Raw genomic sequence first — 16,900 nt, 5'->3', positions numbered from 1 at the left:
AAATACCGAGCAAGACGGATTCTGAGGGATTCGCCAAGAGCGGGCACAACACCCTCTGGCACATGGAAATCGACGAAAAAGTAAATAAACGAAATAATTCAGCGAATATTAGGCCCGGGCATTACGCTATAAATTAACAGGTGGATATGTTTTACTGAAATAAAAAATAAATGAAGGAGTTGTTGTCACCATTGCTTGGTGACGGCTACCCTTTCCCCCTTTCCACATTGTTGTTAGGATAAAAAATAGGAACAAAAATCATCTATCTATCTATCTATCTATCTATATATCTATCTATCTATCTATCTATCTATCTATCTATCTATCTATCTATCTATCTATCTATCTATCTATCTATCTATCTATCTATCTATCTATCTATCTATCTATCTATCTATCTATCTATCTATCTATCTATCTATCTATCTATCTATCTATCTATCTATCTATCTATCTATCTATCTATCTATCTATCTATCTATCTTAGCTATCTATCTATCTATCTATCTATCTATCTCTATACAGTTCTACACTTGGTAAGTTCCATTGTTTTAGAGGTAACTCTGATTCGACGTTATTGTACCCGGATCTAAGAATAAACTTTTCTGATGCGCAAAACGGAATGCGTTTGCTAGAACTATTTCGTCGGTCAGCGTACAAGGAACACCCGCCACGGTGTTGTAGTGGTCACGGTGCTCGACTGCTGACCCGAAGGTCGCGGGATCGAATCCCGGCCGTAGCGGCCACATTTCTATACAGGCGAAATGCTAGAGGCCCGTGTACTTAGATTTAGTAGCTGCACGTTAAAGAACACCAGATGGTGAAAATTTCCGGAGCCACCACTATTATGTCCCTCATAATGATATCGTGGTTTTGGGACGTAAAACCCCGGAAATATTATATCATAGCGTACAAGGAACGTACTACACTAATCGAATCCAGGTATCTGAGCAGTTTGCAAGCTTTTTCTACATATTTCAGCGCCTCACAACGCTTAGCGCATTTCGCTCTGCGGTGCATCTTATCCGCGGTGCGTAAATGAAACACTAGAGTACGCTTCAATCATTCATGTAGACGTATCAACTTTGTAAAGATTTTTTTAGGTGTATGTTCTCAGTGGGTCTTTATGCACGTTAACATGTCACAGGATCACCTGTTCCTGCGTGATGGAGCATTTGTGATATTATAAAAGGCGTGGTACTGTAGTTTTGTTGCGTAGAATGTCACATGCGGCCATGTATAAGTACCATCCGCTGTTGCGGCTTCGTGTCCGTTTGCCAGTACGTATTTGATCAGCGATCTAGCGGTTCTTGGAGAATACTTTTTTCGCTGTTGCTCAACGCTATTTCTTATCATTAAGAAGCATCGCTTGTCGTTGTCCATCGCTTGTCGTTGTACAGTTGTTTGCGTCCCCGACTGACTTTTTTTATTATTAATGTTATTTGGGCTGCCCTTGAAGCTCGTATTTGTGCGCGTGGCTGTTTCCCTCTGGATTGTCTTTGATGTTTGGTTTGTGTGAAATATTGACCTTTATATGGGGTGTCCATTTCTGTTGTCGCTTCGGGAAATTCTGTTTTCTCGACCCTTGTGACGTCACTACCACGAATTGTTTACGTGTTCACCTCTGTTATTTTGATATATTCTCTTAGTGGTCCATTAAACCTTTCTGTGTGTGCGTATTTTCCATTACCTTTTCTCTCATTCTTTTCTTTCTCACCTTTCTGTCCCCCTTACCCCTTCCCCAGTGCAGTGTAGCGAATCGTATATTTACCCTCTGGTTATCCTCCCCGCCTTTCACTTAACCTTTATCTCTCTCTCTCTCTTTTCTCTGTCTACAAACACATCCGCAGAGTCGCACTGACCAACGCGCCCGGGGTGGCAGGTAGGCCAATCCCTGGAAAGAAGGCAAAAGTAGCTTAACTAAAAAGAGCGGGAATTCCGCCTGAAGAGACAAAGGCGATAGCAAAGTTTAGCCTCGCGCGCGTTAAGACATGTTGGCTGGAGAAAATGAGGTTTATGCAGAACTGCGAAGTAGGCCTCCATCTACTCCGCTTTGCAGGGGGTGGTCGCCCTCACACCAGCAGTTCCAGTGGTGCAACAAGCGAGGTAGCTGATGCTGCGCTGAAGAAACAGCACCCTGGCAGGCACGTTGCTAGGCGTCTCACAACGCTGCCGTCATGAGGACCACCGCTACACTCGCGGACAATTTTTCTTTGCATTGAAGGGAAAGCTGTGGAGGTGGAGCTTCTGCACAAGCACCCTTACGCGACGTACAGTAGCGTTGCCAGAACTTTTTTTTCCGGGGGGGGGATGGGGAGTTCTACCATACTTTCTGTATGTTCGTGCATGCGTTTGTATGTGTGCGTCTAAATATACACATCAGGCCCGTAGCCAGGAATTTTTTTTTCGGGGGGGGGGGGGGGGGGGGGGGGGCACTTACTAAACGCCTTGACTATTTGGAGAAAAACACCTATTTGAATATTTATTTTTGGTTAAAACACCTACTTCCCCAAATTTCAGGGGAAGGGCGGGCCCCTAGCCCCCCCCCCCCTGGCTACGGGCCTGATACGCATGTGAAATTGAAAGGTTAAATACGAACCCGTTAACTACGAGCACTGTCCGCCGCGGTGATACAGTGCTTACGGTGCTCGGCTGCTGACCCGCAGGTCGCGGGTTCGACGCCAGCCGCTGCAGTCACACTTAGATTGAGACAAAATGCTAGAGGCCCGTGTACTATGCGATGTCATTGCGCGTTAAAGAACAGAGACGGTCGAATTTCCGCAGCCTACAACTAATTTCATTGTTTCGGCAAAATCATTTCGTTGTTTCGGCACGTAAAACACCAGAAATTATTATTACGAGCACCTCATCTCCGCATGTCTCCAAGGCGGGTGTTTGATCCTATTACCCCCTCCCCCTTCCACTGTTGCTTCGATGTGAGAGTGCCACGTTAGGACGTTAGGTCGTAGTCCTTTACGGCGCACTGGTGAAAGAATGGCTTCGCAAAACAAGGACGAAAGCGCTTATTCTGACGTCTGTGCTCTTAAAGGTCGCTTATTTGCGAGCCCTCGCTTATTACGTGTGTTCTAAACGTGGCAAATGAGTCTTGCAAACGCTTCTCATGCAGTCAGTGCTGCTTTTACTGGTCGTAATCAACGACCTGAGCCAAGAACTCTAGCCGCTCACCCAACAGAAATAAAGCGTACCTGCAGGCGCGCACGTGCCTTCGTCTCGCGCCGAGATACAATTTTGTTTGCATATTATCCCTAAAAGATAGACATAAAAGATATTCCTAAAAGGCCGAACAACAGATAAACATGGTCAAAAAATAAGGTCCCATAATAAGCCGGAGCGCGTCAAATTACGCAAGGAACACGAAGGTTTCGACAAATTACTTTAAATACTCCCCCCCCCCCTTTCCCTTCCTTTCCCGTGTTTTAGCAAAATTGGGTCTGTTGTATTTAAAACTGACTGAGTTGTGGAGGACTCCGGGAAAAATTGCGGATAAGGGCAATATTGCACTAGACGATGACTGGTTAACGCATTTTCTACAAAGACTGTAGTTATTGTTCGCAAATCAAGCACTTATATCTATTTTTTGACAGCATGCCTCCTGATTCAGTTAACTAAAAACAGCCTACTGCTTATAATTAGTGATTTATACCAGAGCGGTGTCCACCTCAAGTATACTAATGGGTGCAGTTTCAAAACAGTGATGTCATATTTCGGTTCTCGATGACAGAGTTGCGAACGTGACATTTGTTTTAATTCGTAGCATATAGTAACCTTTTTTGTTATAAATTGGGCGGGCTAATTAAAAGAAAATTCTGGTCGACGTAGTCTAGAAATTTTAAGTATTAAATACGCAATGATGTCTATGCAAATCAACGATAAAACTGTGTGTTCGTCTCTCTGTCACGTAAGAAGAATAGCTCTGAGGAAATAAAGGCATAAAACAAATTGTATTGTCGTGACGGTGCTGAGTTTTGGACTTAGAGGTTACCCGCCTCGGTGGCTTAGTGGTAATGGTGCTCGACTGCTGACCCGAAGGTCGCGGGATCGAATCCCGGCCGCGGCGACCGCACTTTCGATTGAGGCGATAATGCTCGAGGCCCGTGTACTTAGATTTAGGTGCACGTTAAAGAACCCCAGGTGGTCGAAACTTCCGGAGCCCCACACTGCGTCGTCCCTCACAAATATATCCTGGTTTTGGGACGTTAAACCCCAACAGTTACTGAATTTTATTTGCCAAAAGATACATCGATCGATAAATACATGAAAAAACATCTGGATCCTTAGCATCAAGCTAGTTTGGATCAATACAAAAAACGTTTACAGATATACATATACAAAATTGCAATTTTAATTGTTCACTTATTTATTTTTTATGGAGGTAGCTAACAACTTATTTGAATTAATTTTAAAACATTAATACAGGTCATTATTATAGTGTTTCAGGTTAACAGGAAAGTGTTTACTGTGTTTTATTTCGTGCTATCTGAAGCACACTACCTGAAGGCATCTAGTCTGCCATAACGAGACCCTCGCTATGAATGAATGAAAGAAGGGGGATTTTTAAGGGCTCATTTCTTCTTTGCTAGACACAACATTAATGAGAACTAAATGCCAAAGAAAGCATAGGCGATGTTATTTGCAGTAATTATGATGTAAATGTGAAGAAAGTAAAGTGGACGAAAAGATAACTTGCCGCCGGCAGGGACCGAACCTGCGAACAGGCACCAGACAGGGTGCATGCAGGCACCCCGTTCCAAATGCTTGTTGTGGTAGCGCGCCTGGATAGCCGAGTGCTTACGACGCTCGCCTTCGAACCGCGGGTACCAGGGTTCGAATCCCGCCTCGCCAAGGAGTTTAATTTCGTTTTATTTATTTCTTCTCGGCCGCCTCTCCACTTCCCTTCTCCTGTCCTCCTCCTTTCCTTACTCCAACGCGTTGCTAGGCGACGCATGGTGACGTCATCGTTCGGCGAGGTTTTTCTGCGCTCACCGAACGGCCTGACCTCCGGCTTAAACAACTTCACTGATAAAACAATAGCAACTTTCGAGGATAATTCACCAAATGACTCCAAAGAGCGAAAAGCAGCGGAGTGTGTAAAGGCATGCATCCCAAGGCATATTTTTTCACACCTCAGTTCACGACGTCCACGTTATTTTAGAGTACAGCTGATTAAGCGAGTTGTTGATTCATGTTATCTCAGTCTTACATCAACGTTATGTATAAACGTTACGCAATGTTTATATTTGTGCAGCGCAACGTCCACACGCTGGAATACGCGACAGGAGAAGTACGTGACGTCGACGCACTGACGTCACGTTAGGGAAGGGCAATTGCTTATATTCATCTAGAGAAGAACGGCGAGGGGGAACGAACGACGATGAGACACAACGGTATTATTGATCGTCCGTTCCATTCTCAAGCCGTTTGCCCATTATGAAAACCGGTGCGCGCATACAATGTGCTCTCGCAAGCATAATGTTCGTACGGCAAGACGGCTAAAGCGACAAGGTAGATTTCACCATTTTTGAGAAAAAAATTTTGGAGCCCTTGCCCTATCGGGAAAATGGGGGTAAACGAAGCTTGGCATGCGTGTTTCTTTCTTTCTTTCTTTCTTTCTTTCTTTCTTTCTTTCTTTCTTTCTTTCTTTCTTTCTTTCTTTCTTTCTTTCTTTCTTTCTTTCTTTCTTTCTTTCTTTCTTTCTGTCGCAGTGCGTAATGATCCCTCCCAACTGCTTCCTTCCTCCATGCCGGGCATTGGATCTTCGCCCACGTGCTCAGCAGCGCAACACTTCAGTTGCTGCAGGCAACAACGACGGTCACGCGTTCATATCCGGGCAACAATCAAATGTGTCAACGTCAAATGACAATTCACCGCGATAAAAAAACAGATTGCTGTATCAGAAGCGCTGGATCACCAACAAGCCAACGGTCGGGAGCGCATCAATTATTCGACAACGGCACATATAAGTACCTATGTGACCAGCGCACCTTTGAGGAGCGCATTTCTGCACACTCGACGGCGCCGGGTATTTCGCGCACGACGCCGAAATCTGTGAGTTATAAGAGCTTCGCTTTAGAAAGGCAGGGTTAAGAGAGAGATGTGTAGCGTTTGGATCTCTCGACTGTCGCAAGATCGTCAGCGCAGGGCACGCCCCTTTTCCGGACAAAGCCGCGCAGTGCAGTAAAACTCCTGCGTTGCGACGACGGACGCGCATCGTGAAGGACACGTCTCCGCTACACCAACCTCACTCTCTCTCTCTCTCTCTCTCTCTTTCAAGCACGCGCACACTCGACGCATTTCTCCCGCGGGGTTTCCGAGTCAACAGCCTCAGCGGGCAGAGCGATCTGTCGCCGCCAAGGCATCGCCGCAGTGAGCGACGAAAGCTGCTCGGCGAAAAGGTCGCCGCCTTTGAGGCGCGTTTTTCAGTCGCCGCTGGTCCGTCGCGCGAAACTTGCCGTCGCTTTTGCGGAGTCCCACTGCGACCTCTCGTACAAGCCAAGCTCCGCACAAGGCGTTCATACAACAGGCAATAACAGCTGTGTGGCGCGCGCGCATCGCGTTAAGAATTCAGCGACTCCGTCCGCGCGCGTAAGGGCAGGCGACAATTCGGCTTGGGTCATTCCATGCCAAACGTCCCAGCCATTTTGACGAGCATCTCAAATGTATTCGAAAAAATGAATGCGCTGATCTATTGCATCGAAAACAGTGAATTGCTAGAATATTTCTGAGAGAAAAAAAATTTGGTCACGTGGGAGCCTTCCGTATTTCCCAGAATGTCGTCTGCAGACGACATTCTGGGAAATTCGGAAGGCTCCCATGGTTGTTGTATGTCAAGAAATTTATTCTGGGAGTATCGTTTCTCGTTTAAATGCCAAATTTGGTTGACAGATTAAGCAATTGTACTTGCGTAAGGCGTTCGAAGCTGAATAATATCACTCTAATTTTTCTGCCATATACGCCTTCCAGGCATTTTGCCAAAAATGCCTGGAGCCTGTATTTTGCTCCAGGCATTTTGCGCTATGCGTGAATATCTGAGTAATGAATACTTACTCTAAGCAAGACATATTTTGCGTTAATAATATATGCAGACCACTGAAGTTTCTAAACTTTCGGAGAAAAAATAAAAAAAATCTGAAAATTGTCATTTTGGTCCACATAGAGTCGCAATTTACACCACGTGGTACTCCAATAAAAAATCAGCTTTATACCTCAATCGAAAGAAAGTGAAAAGTTCTTCTTATATGGCAAGTTTTACCATTACAATTTTTCTTGTAAGGAAGAAAAAGGTATTTGAAGTTTCCCATTGACGGCTACCTTCCCATTTGGTCATACGGCAGCTTTCCTCATTGAGGAAGACGAAGACGAAGTGATTCTTTGTGGAACACATCTTGCTCGTCTCTGTCTTTTCTGGACTTTTCGCTGCATTTGTGGGGTCTATCGCCCCGTACGTCGCGGTGATGGATGTACAACCTCACGAGGCACCATCCGGTTCCGGTTCGACCGCGGGCATTGCTTCGAGGAAGCGAGGAAACACATCCAGCGAGAGCGATGACACCGAGCTGTACTCCGCATCAGGCGACGAGTCCTCGGAAGACGGCTTTCAACCCGTCCTGTACCGCAAGGCCAAACGAAGGATCATCAACGCATCTTCGGCCTCAAGTACGGCCACCGTGAAAACAGCGCCTCAGAGATGGCCTCATTCCATCCTGTTTGTGCCGCAGAACGCTACCGACAGTCTACGTGTCCTGAACAGGCAAGCGCTCTCCTTGTATCTTGAGAACACCGTGCCGAACGAGATCAAAGATGTACGACTAAACACAAGGAGAAACATCCTGGCAGTCGATGTGATGAACCCGAGTGCGCTGAGCACGCTGCAACAAGTAACGAAACTGGGAAACATCACAGTCAAGTCCATCATACCAGCCGATGGTGCTACCACAGCAGGAGTCATTTACGACATTGATACTGAAATCCCTAACGTAGACCTTCCGGTGCTTATAAAACCAGCGAGTCAAGACAACGTCATTGTGAACGTCGGCCGCCTTGGCAATACACGGTGTGTGAGGGTAACGTTCAAAGGTGACTGTCTTCCCTCCTACGTGAAGGTTGGCCACTTTCGTCACCAGGTTCGACCATTTATTCCTAAACCTATGCAATGCTTCAACTGCCAAAAGATCGGCCACGTGAAGGGTGTCTGCAGGAACTCGGCAGTGTGCCCTCGGTGTGCAGAACCGCACTCGGAAGACAACTGTAGCGCAACCGTACTGAAGTGCCCTAACTGTCAAGGTGCTCACAGCGCTTCTTCCAAAGACTGTCCGCGCATAAAGAAAGAGATTTCTATTCTTAAGCAAATGGTGCGAGACAGCTCAACCCACAAAGAAGCCGCTGAGAAAGTCCGGCGAAGACGACGTCGCCGTCGAAGGTCTTCACGACGGACAGCGCCGACTTCAAGAAGTAAGTCGACTAATTCGGGAAGACCGCCAGCTGCAGTTTCCAGCACGGCAAACGCAGACGTTGGAAAAGAGCAAATGGGCAGATCTCTCTCTTCCAAAGAATGGCCGCCACTTACGCGTACTCGACGTGTGGAAGAACCACAGCGGAAGCCGCCTTCATCAGAGCAAACTGCTACAACAGAGGACTTGCCGAATACAGATCAGCAAGTGATAGCTCTTCTGCGTCCCTTAATTAATGCCATTCGCGTGTTGTTGAGCAACATGCATACAACATCAGCCAGAAGTGCACTCCAAGTACTGGACGCTCTGAGTCCAGTACTGGCAGCCCTTGAGTAGATAATGGCTCACCCGCCACTGTCTTTCAGGGAAGAGGTCCGAAAGGCAGTGATTTTCCAGTGGAATGCCCGGGGACTGAGATCACGCATCGCCGATTTCCGTCGGTTCGTGTACATCAACATGTTTCCCATAATCATCATCTGCGAGCCAAACTTGCCGAACGCAATCAGACTCTCCGGATATGAACCATTCATGTCTTCAACAACTGCTGAAAACAGCAAGGTTCTGATGTTTATTCGCCGCGACCTTACTTACATTCATCTACCGGTATCACCTCATGACGACAATCAATATATATGTGTAACAGTGAAGAAGAGGCTTACCGTCACGGTTGTGGGCGCCTACCTATCTCCATCAAGTCGATTTGACGATAAAAGACTGCAAGGCATCCTGTCATCATCTCCCCACCCGTGCGTTATCATCGGGGACTTCAACGCTCACCATACACTCTGGGGAAGTAGCAAGATCAATGCTAAAGGCAGAAATTTGGTGTCCTTCGCTTCCGACAATGAACTATTCTTGCTAAATGACGGCAGTCCAACATTTCTGCGTGGTTCAACGTATAGCAGCTGTTTTGACTTGGCGTTTGTGTCACGAAGCCTCGCCAGGCGTGCTGGGTGGTTCCCGGACATAGAAACGCATGGGAGTGACCACATTCCCACATATGTTAAGATTGAAGGATTCTCCCCTTCTAAGATACGAAATAGCATTCAAAGAGTGGACTGGACAAAATTTCAGTCTCGCATGGAAGAGCAATGTCAAGCGAATAGCTCACTTGCCTTAGAGGAGATAATCAAGAGCACGATACACGATACTACGTGTACTCTCACATGCTCTTCGAAATTAACGGAATTTGACATCCAGTTAGAGCGACTTCGAGCAATCCGACGACGTGCTGAACGAAGATACCGACGCACGGAGGCAATGGAAGACTTACGGACCGCTCGACGTCTACAGAAGAAGATTCAGCGCCGCATAGATAAACTCGAATCGCAACGTTGGACTGTTTTTTGCGAGTCCCTTGACCCTCGTAAACCTTTATCGCTATTGTGGAGGACGGTACGAGGTCTGCGCACAAAACCCATTCAGCGGTCACCATTCAAGGCGCTAGCTCTCTCTCAAAAGCGACCAGATATTGACGTGGCAGAAGAATTTTGTGCCAGATTATCTGGGCAACTCACAGCACCAAACAGCCTATTACCCTCGAGCATCTGTCCACAACCACGAGATCCCCGCATGGATTTGCCATTTTCCATCCATGAACTCAAGGCAGCGCTAGCTTTGTGTGGACACGCGTCGGCACCAGGGCCAGACGGAATTTCGTACAGAGCCCTGTGTCATCTGGGCGAACGCGCGAGAACTTGTCTCCTGGAGTTGTACAACAAATCCTGGCAGGATGGCACGCTCCCGACAAGCTGGAAGACTAGTCGCCTGGTTCCACTGCTGAAGCCGGGCAAGTCACCGTTGGAGCTCTCATCCTACCGCCCCATCGCATTGGCCAGTTGTGTAGGCAAAGTTATGGAGAGGATGATCCTCGGACGCCTGGAGTGGTACTTGGAGTGCAACAATACCTACCCAGATGCCATGGCAGGGTTTCGACGTGGTCGATCATCAATTGACAACGTAGTCGACCTGGTCACCTACGTTCAACACGAGAAAGGCCGAAAGCGTCTCTGCGCTTCTTTGTTCCTCGACGTCAAAGGGGCGTATGACAACGTTACGCATGAAGCCATCCTCACCGCTCTCGAAGAGGTAGGAATAGGCGGTCGGATGTTACGTTGGATACGTAGCTATCTCTCAATGCGATCCTTTTTTGTGAGCACCGAGGACGGCCAAACATCTCCACATTATAGCTACCGTGGCGTCCCTCAGGGCGGCGTACTCAGTCCTGTGCTGTTCAATCTTACGCTGATTGCCCTCCTTGAGCACCTGCCAAGCACAGTGAGGCTATCAATGTACGCGGATGATCTCTGCATTTGGACGTCCGCCGTAACACGCCTACAGTTGCGAGCGAGAATTCAAAGAGCTGCCACTCAAACTGCCCATTACCTCCGTAACAGAGGCTTGGAAATTTCTTCCGAGAAGTGCGCTCTCGTGGCGTTTACGCGCAAGCCTATGAATAACTACAGCGTAATAATCAACGGTCAAGCTATACCGTATATTCGATCACACAAGTTTCTGGGTGTCATAATTGACAGAGACATATCATGGAGCCATCACGTATCGTACCTAAAAAAGCGGTTGATTGGCGTCTGTCATCTGTTGAAGTTTTTCGCTGGGAAGACTTGGGGAATGTCCCCAAGTGCCATGCTACAGCTGTACAGGGTACTTTTTCTCGGCTTCCTGCGGTACAGCTTGCCTGCATTAACCAACGCAAGCAAAACAAGCCTACGAACGTTACAAAGTGTTCAGGCCCAGGCACTCCGGATTTGTCTAGGCTTGCCTCTTAGTGCATCGACGGCGGCTTCTATAGCGAGCTTCTATAGCGCCGGAGATTATCTCATCAAGACACACATTGACGTTGAAACACTCAGGACACATATAAGGCATCTGGCTCGGACTCCCCGCCACCACCTAGCCTCTTTACCAGCAGACAGACCACGCGCATCTTTTTGCCAAACGGTAACCACTTACCGCGAGTCTTTACCAACACGTTTCATGCCCGCCGCGAGACCTTCGATTCCTCCGTGGTGCCTGACTCAGCCCAACATCAGCCTAACAATACCTGGCATCCGGAAAAAAGCGGATATGTCGTCACCTGCCCTTAAACAGCTCGCTTTACTTCTGCTATATGAGAAGTACCAAGGCTATGTACACGTATACACTGACGGCTCCGTTTTGCCAAACAGCTCAACTGCAGCAGTTGTGATACCGATCAAAGCCACAACACTCAAATTCAAGACCTCCCACCTTACGACATCGACGGCAGCAGAGCTCGCAGCGCTTCGTGTTGCATTACATTTCATAAGTGATGAACGGGCACAAAAATGGACTATGTTCAGCGACTCCAAGGCGGCACTGCAGTCTCTTCTGTCACCTTTACGACGCGGCCCGCACGAACAACTTGTATTTGAGATTGCAGAAGAGACGCACCATTTAACTGAGAAAGGGCACGAAATAACTTTTCAGTGGCTTCCAAGTCACTGTGGAATTATCGGCAATGAACGGGCCGATCAAGCTGCCCGTTCCGCCCATACTGAAAACAATCAACTCTTAATACCGCTCTCCAGAACTGACGCTGCACGGAAGCTCAGCGTGCTTGCTCGCCAACTCACCATGTCGCAGTGGAACGAGCCACACTTCCAGCACGCACGACTATATGGCCTAGACCCAACACTCAGCCTTCGAATTCCCCCAGGACTTCGTCGAGGTGACGCTACCCTTCTGTGCAGGTTATGGTTGGGTGTCGCATTTACCTGTGCGTACGCGTTCCGCATAGGAATGGCCGACACCGCAGCTTGTGACCACTGCGGAAGTGATGAAACAATTAAGCATATTCTGTGCGACTGTCCACAGTACTGTTCGCAGAGACAGTCACTTTGCAACGCGCTTGACAAATTGGACAACCGAACTCTTTCAGAAGAAAGAATCCTGCGCCACCGACAGGACTTTACGTCTCAGAAGAAGGCTGTGCAGGCGCTAATGCGCTTTCTGCGTTCAACCGGGCTATCAGAACGGCTGTGATAGGACATCCTGCATGTATGTGCATGTGTGCATGTTTTGTTTTGTTTTTATTTTATCTCCCTTTCTCTCTGTCCTCTTTCCGACCCCTATATCCCCACCCCTGTGCAGGGTAGCAAACCGGTCGCTCGCACCAGGTTAACCTCCCTGCCTCTTCCTTTTCATCTATTTCTCTCTCTCTCTCTCTTCCTCATTGAAGTTCTCCATAGACATCAGTGGCGAAGTTCAAAAATTATTTTCTTTCTTAAGGCAAAAATTGTAATAACAAAACTCTGGTTGTCGTTCCTGCCTAGCAAGAAGTGTGATTTTATGTTTGTGTGTGCTTTTCATTGGTATGTCGCGGGTTTCTCGCGTGATCTCGCAAAGTTCTGAGCATGCTTCATATTTTTCTCTCGTTTAGATTGACGATTGCTGTACAGTCGCGCTGAATATGACGTGCAACACGGGAGCGCGTGTCCTCATGAGTTCAAAGATTCCGCATGGCTTCAACTTGTATTCATTTCAACAACTAAATGAGATTTTCATATTTGGGTTCATCCCCAAGTGAGAGAACAGCGTTTAGTTATGGAAATAGGCTCAAGTGGAAGCCATGCGCAGTCTTTGAACTCGTGAGACCACGGGCTCCCGTGTTGCAAGTCACATTGAGCGCGACTGGTACGTCAATCGCTACATGACTCATATGCTGAGCGGTACCTAAACGAGAGCGGCAGAAAATAGCGCCTTATTCTCATCTATGTGAATGACACTGTGTATGACCACTGCCACATGTCTCTGTTGATGTGTGTGTGTGTGTGTGTGTGTGTGTGTGTGTGTGTGTGTGTGTGTGTGTGTGTGTGTGTGTGTGTGTGTGTGTGTGTGTGTGTGTGTGTGTGTGTGTGTGTGGGAGTGTGTGTGTGTGTGTGTGTGTGTGTGTGTGTGTGTGTGTGTGTGTGTGTGTGTGTGTGTGTGTGTGTGTGTGTGTGTGTGTGTGTGTGTGTGTGTGTGTGTGTGTGTGTGTGTGCGCACAACGATTTCATTCATACTACCATTTCATGTCGTTTAGATGCCGTTGATATATGTGTTTCCGCCATTGCCACTTCCTCAACAAATACATGAAATCCAGTAGTACGAGCCCTTCGATCTTCCTCGTCCAACATCATCGATCGTCTTCGGCGACACAACCCGCGTTACCAGAAATGGTTCCTTTCTGCGTAAGTGAAAACATTCTTCTCGATCCCTTCTGTTAAACCTTATTTGCTCTTGTTCTTTTTTTTAACTTCACGCTATGAGTGAGATTGTCTAAGCGCAAAACAAACAAACAAACAAACAAACAAACAAACGAACAAACGAACGAACAAACAAACGCAATGCTTGCCTCGAGATGTTCCGCTTGCATGTCCAAGGGTCCAAGGCAACATGGCAGCAGAATTAAAGGGGGCTCATGACGACTCGTGAGTTCATGACTCCGTCTGCCGCTTTTGTCGTTTTGATGTAACGAACAACAAAAGCTAAACAGACGATGTCGCGTGGGAAATAAGAGCAGCCAATCGAGCCTCGTGTTGCGACGAAGCAACAAAATATATGTAGCCTAAGTTAGCGAAAGAGGAATCCTCTTCGCGTACACCGGTGTGTTTTGCTTTACGTAGACAGCGGAAGTGTTCTGTAGCGCTGCTCGCAGCATTTGCAACCGAGCTGTCCGTAACCTGCTTACATATTGTGTCGTATATGTTTCACCTTCCCCTTTGAACATATTATTGTGCAATCCGATTTCCTCGGTAGTGCCTCTACGCGTGGATAGATAGATAGATAGATAGATAGATAGATAGATAGATAGATAGATAGATAGATAGATAGATAGATAGATAGATAGATAGATAGATAGATAGATAGATAGATAGATAGATAGATAGATAGATAGATAGATAGATAGATAGATAGATAGATAGATAGATAGATAGATTATTACAGTGTTTCTCAGCATTCCGCTTGCGCAAGAAGTGCAAACGCCTCTTCGTGAACTCTGCGCGCCTCAATCTCAATATAGAGCAGCTGTACGTTACATGTGTTACAAAAATTGTTCCGTGACTATCGATAGGAAGACCGGCCGTTCGTGTAGGCAGACGGTGGCAAAGCTACTATGGAGCAAAGTCAAGCAATGAAATAGCAATGTTTCGCCAGCTTCACCAGCTCCGATCCACTAGCGCCGCTGTTTAACCAGTCTTCGCTACGCAGGTCAGTGAAGCTGTCAGAATTTTTCATTTCTTTGGTGTGCCCTAGGTGTGGATGACGACGGGTTTTGGGTGAGCGCGTCACGTGTTTTTTTTTTTCCCGTGGTGCTGGGTCTTTTGGAACACCACGATCACCAGCTTCACAGATCAGTCAATACTAGCTTCGCTCGAGAAGAAAACAAGTTATGGACCACCGCATTCGGCGAAACTGGGGCGCTCCGCAAGGAAGTGAATGTTGCTTGGTGCTAGCGCCATAACACAATTTCTTTTCCCCTAGAAATCCACGCTTATTTTCGCGAAGCGAAGGTTGACTTTTCTCTATTGAAACGTTTGTCTACTTGATGTAAAAATTTGGCTTAAAAGTAAATATATATCCTGCACCCCTCTAAATCGGTCCTTTTCTGAACGCACCCTATTTCGAAAATTGTTTGCAGAAAAAGAATGAAACAGAGAGTATGCTTGCTTTGAAGTTCGAATTCAGAAACTTTCCCTTAAATATTATGAAGTAAACAAGAATAAGTATTGTTAGCGTTGAAATTTGTGGTTTTGGTTCTTTGATGCTAATTAGATATGGACCCGAAAATGCGAGCTAGCCAGAGCAAGCATGGAGGTCTTTTAAGGTAGCGTATGTCGACGCGCCACTCGCAGATTTGGCTCCAACGGCGACGTGCTCCTGTGGCTCGGCATGTAGTTGCTGACTTCTCATAGTAGAATACGACGTACATTGAATCGCATTTGCGGCGCAGGAAAGACATGTGACGCGCTCACCCAAGCTGGCGCGCGCCAAAGAAATAAATAAGTCTGAGTGGCCGGGTCCCCCTGTTCCAGTGCGATTTCCTTGACCACCAGGCCATGTGCCCATGCCAGCCCGATGTGAAAGTGAAATGATCTGAAACATACGAATGCATTTACCGATTATGCAAAAAAAAAAAGCTCAGCTTACACAAAGTCGCGCATGGCAGGGTCGCAGCAGAGCTGGTGGACTGGTGGTGGACCTGTGCAGTGCATTTATTATGTATAGTGTGGTTGGCTACAACCAATCATCGCCGTCCTCGTCGTCCAACCTAGCCGGAGCATGGCATAGCGGTATAGGGCGGCACGGCGTCGGCACACCGGGATTTATGTAATTGCTGACGTGTTAAACTTAGCATCCCTCACCCATCGTTGTTACTACATCTTGCGGCGGACAAATCGGCGCACCTGTTCTGGGGGCAAAGCAGAAGAGGAAGAGGAGGACGAAGTTGACTAAGATAACGAAGTGAGCGCGTGCCGGTTCGTGAAGATGATAGTTCTTCGTACGCCACACAGCAAATTATACTCGAGAGAAAGCCCAAAGGATTTCCTGGCACTCAACGATGCCAGTGACAACGGATGTCTATAAATGAGCTCGATCACGGGCCACTTCCACTCTTTCGGACGAAACGTTTTCGGAAAAGTGATTCGCTCTCCGCTTTTATCAGTAAGCCACCGCAGCGACTGGCAATCGAAGTCGCAACCTTTTATTTGAACACCATAGTGCCGCAGCCATGTAGAAACCGCGGCGACAGGTGCATCAGTAACTGAGTTATTGCAACATCACCCTAAAAAAAAAAATCACAGCATATCCACGGAGTGAATGATGATGAGTGGGCGAAGCTGCGGAGGTTCATCGGTAAACCGTGAATCTTCCGTGAATTCCGCCCAGTACATCATCACCGACGTGAGATCGGGCGCGTTTATACTAAAGGTTCGATGAGTTATGACGGCTTGCAGCGCACTTTAATTGTACATGTACGCTGTGAATTTTCATTGTTTAGAAAACCATTGCTTAGAAAACATCTGGCGTCTTTCGTTAAGCAGCTGGCGTCTTTTCGTTTTGCTTTAGAAACATCTGGCGTTCTTTCGTTTTGCTTTTACAAAACATCTGGCGTCTTTTGTTGGTTTATTTCATCAATCAACGGCGTTTTGAACAAAATTTTTATTGTTTAATCACGCACAGGAGAAATCTCACCAGGCACTACCTTGGAGGTAAAGAATGGCTGCTAATGGGAATGAGAGACAGAAGAAGTCGGCTTTTAGCTAACGCTGCGAATTTTTTATTGTTCAACAACGCACACGAAAAATCACCCACCGGCACCACCTTGCAGGTCAAAGCGTAAGACTGGTTACATACTACGCTACGAGGGACGAACGGGTGCCGCTATAAGGAGCTTCGCCCCTAAAAATTCC

General features: G+C 47.0%; 1 protein-coding gene across 1 annotated transcript in view; it reads left to right on the top strand.

Annotated features, from left to right (window-relative positions):
* Positions 1-7,460: 7,460 nt before the first annotated feature.
* LOC125759130 (uncharacterized) overlaps positions 7,461-16,900 on the top strand; it is a 29,181-nt gene continuing 19,741 nt past the window's right edge. Inside the window, exon 1 of the mRNA XM_049417446.1 lies at positions 7,461-8,236. Coding sequence (XP_049273403.1) covers positions 7,473-8,236 — 764 coding nt within the window. The 5' untranslated portion in view covers positions 7,461-7,472. The remainder of the gene's footprint in view (positions 8,237-16,900) is intronic.

The sequence above is a fragment of the Rhipicephalus sanguineus genome, chromosome 7 (assembly GCF_013339695.2).
Source record: "Rhipicephalus sanguineus isolate Rsan-2018 chromosome 7, BIME_Rsan_1.4, whole genome shotgun sequence".
In the NCBI taxonomy this organism is placed as follows: Eukaryota; Metazoa; Arthropoda; class Arachnida; order Ixodida; family Ixodidae; genus Rhipicephalus; species Rhipicephalus sanguineus.
Note: the sequence above shows the minus strand (reverse complement) of the source record. Positions and strands in the feature narration are given on the sequence as shown.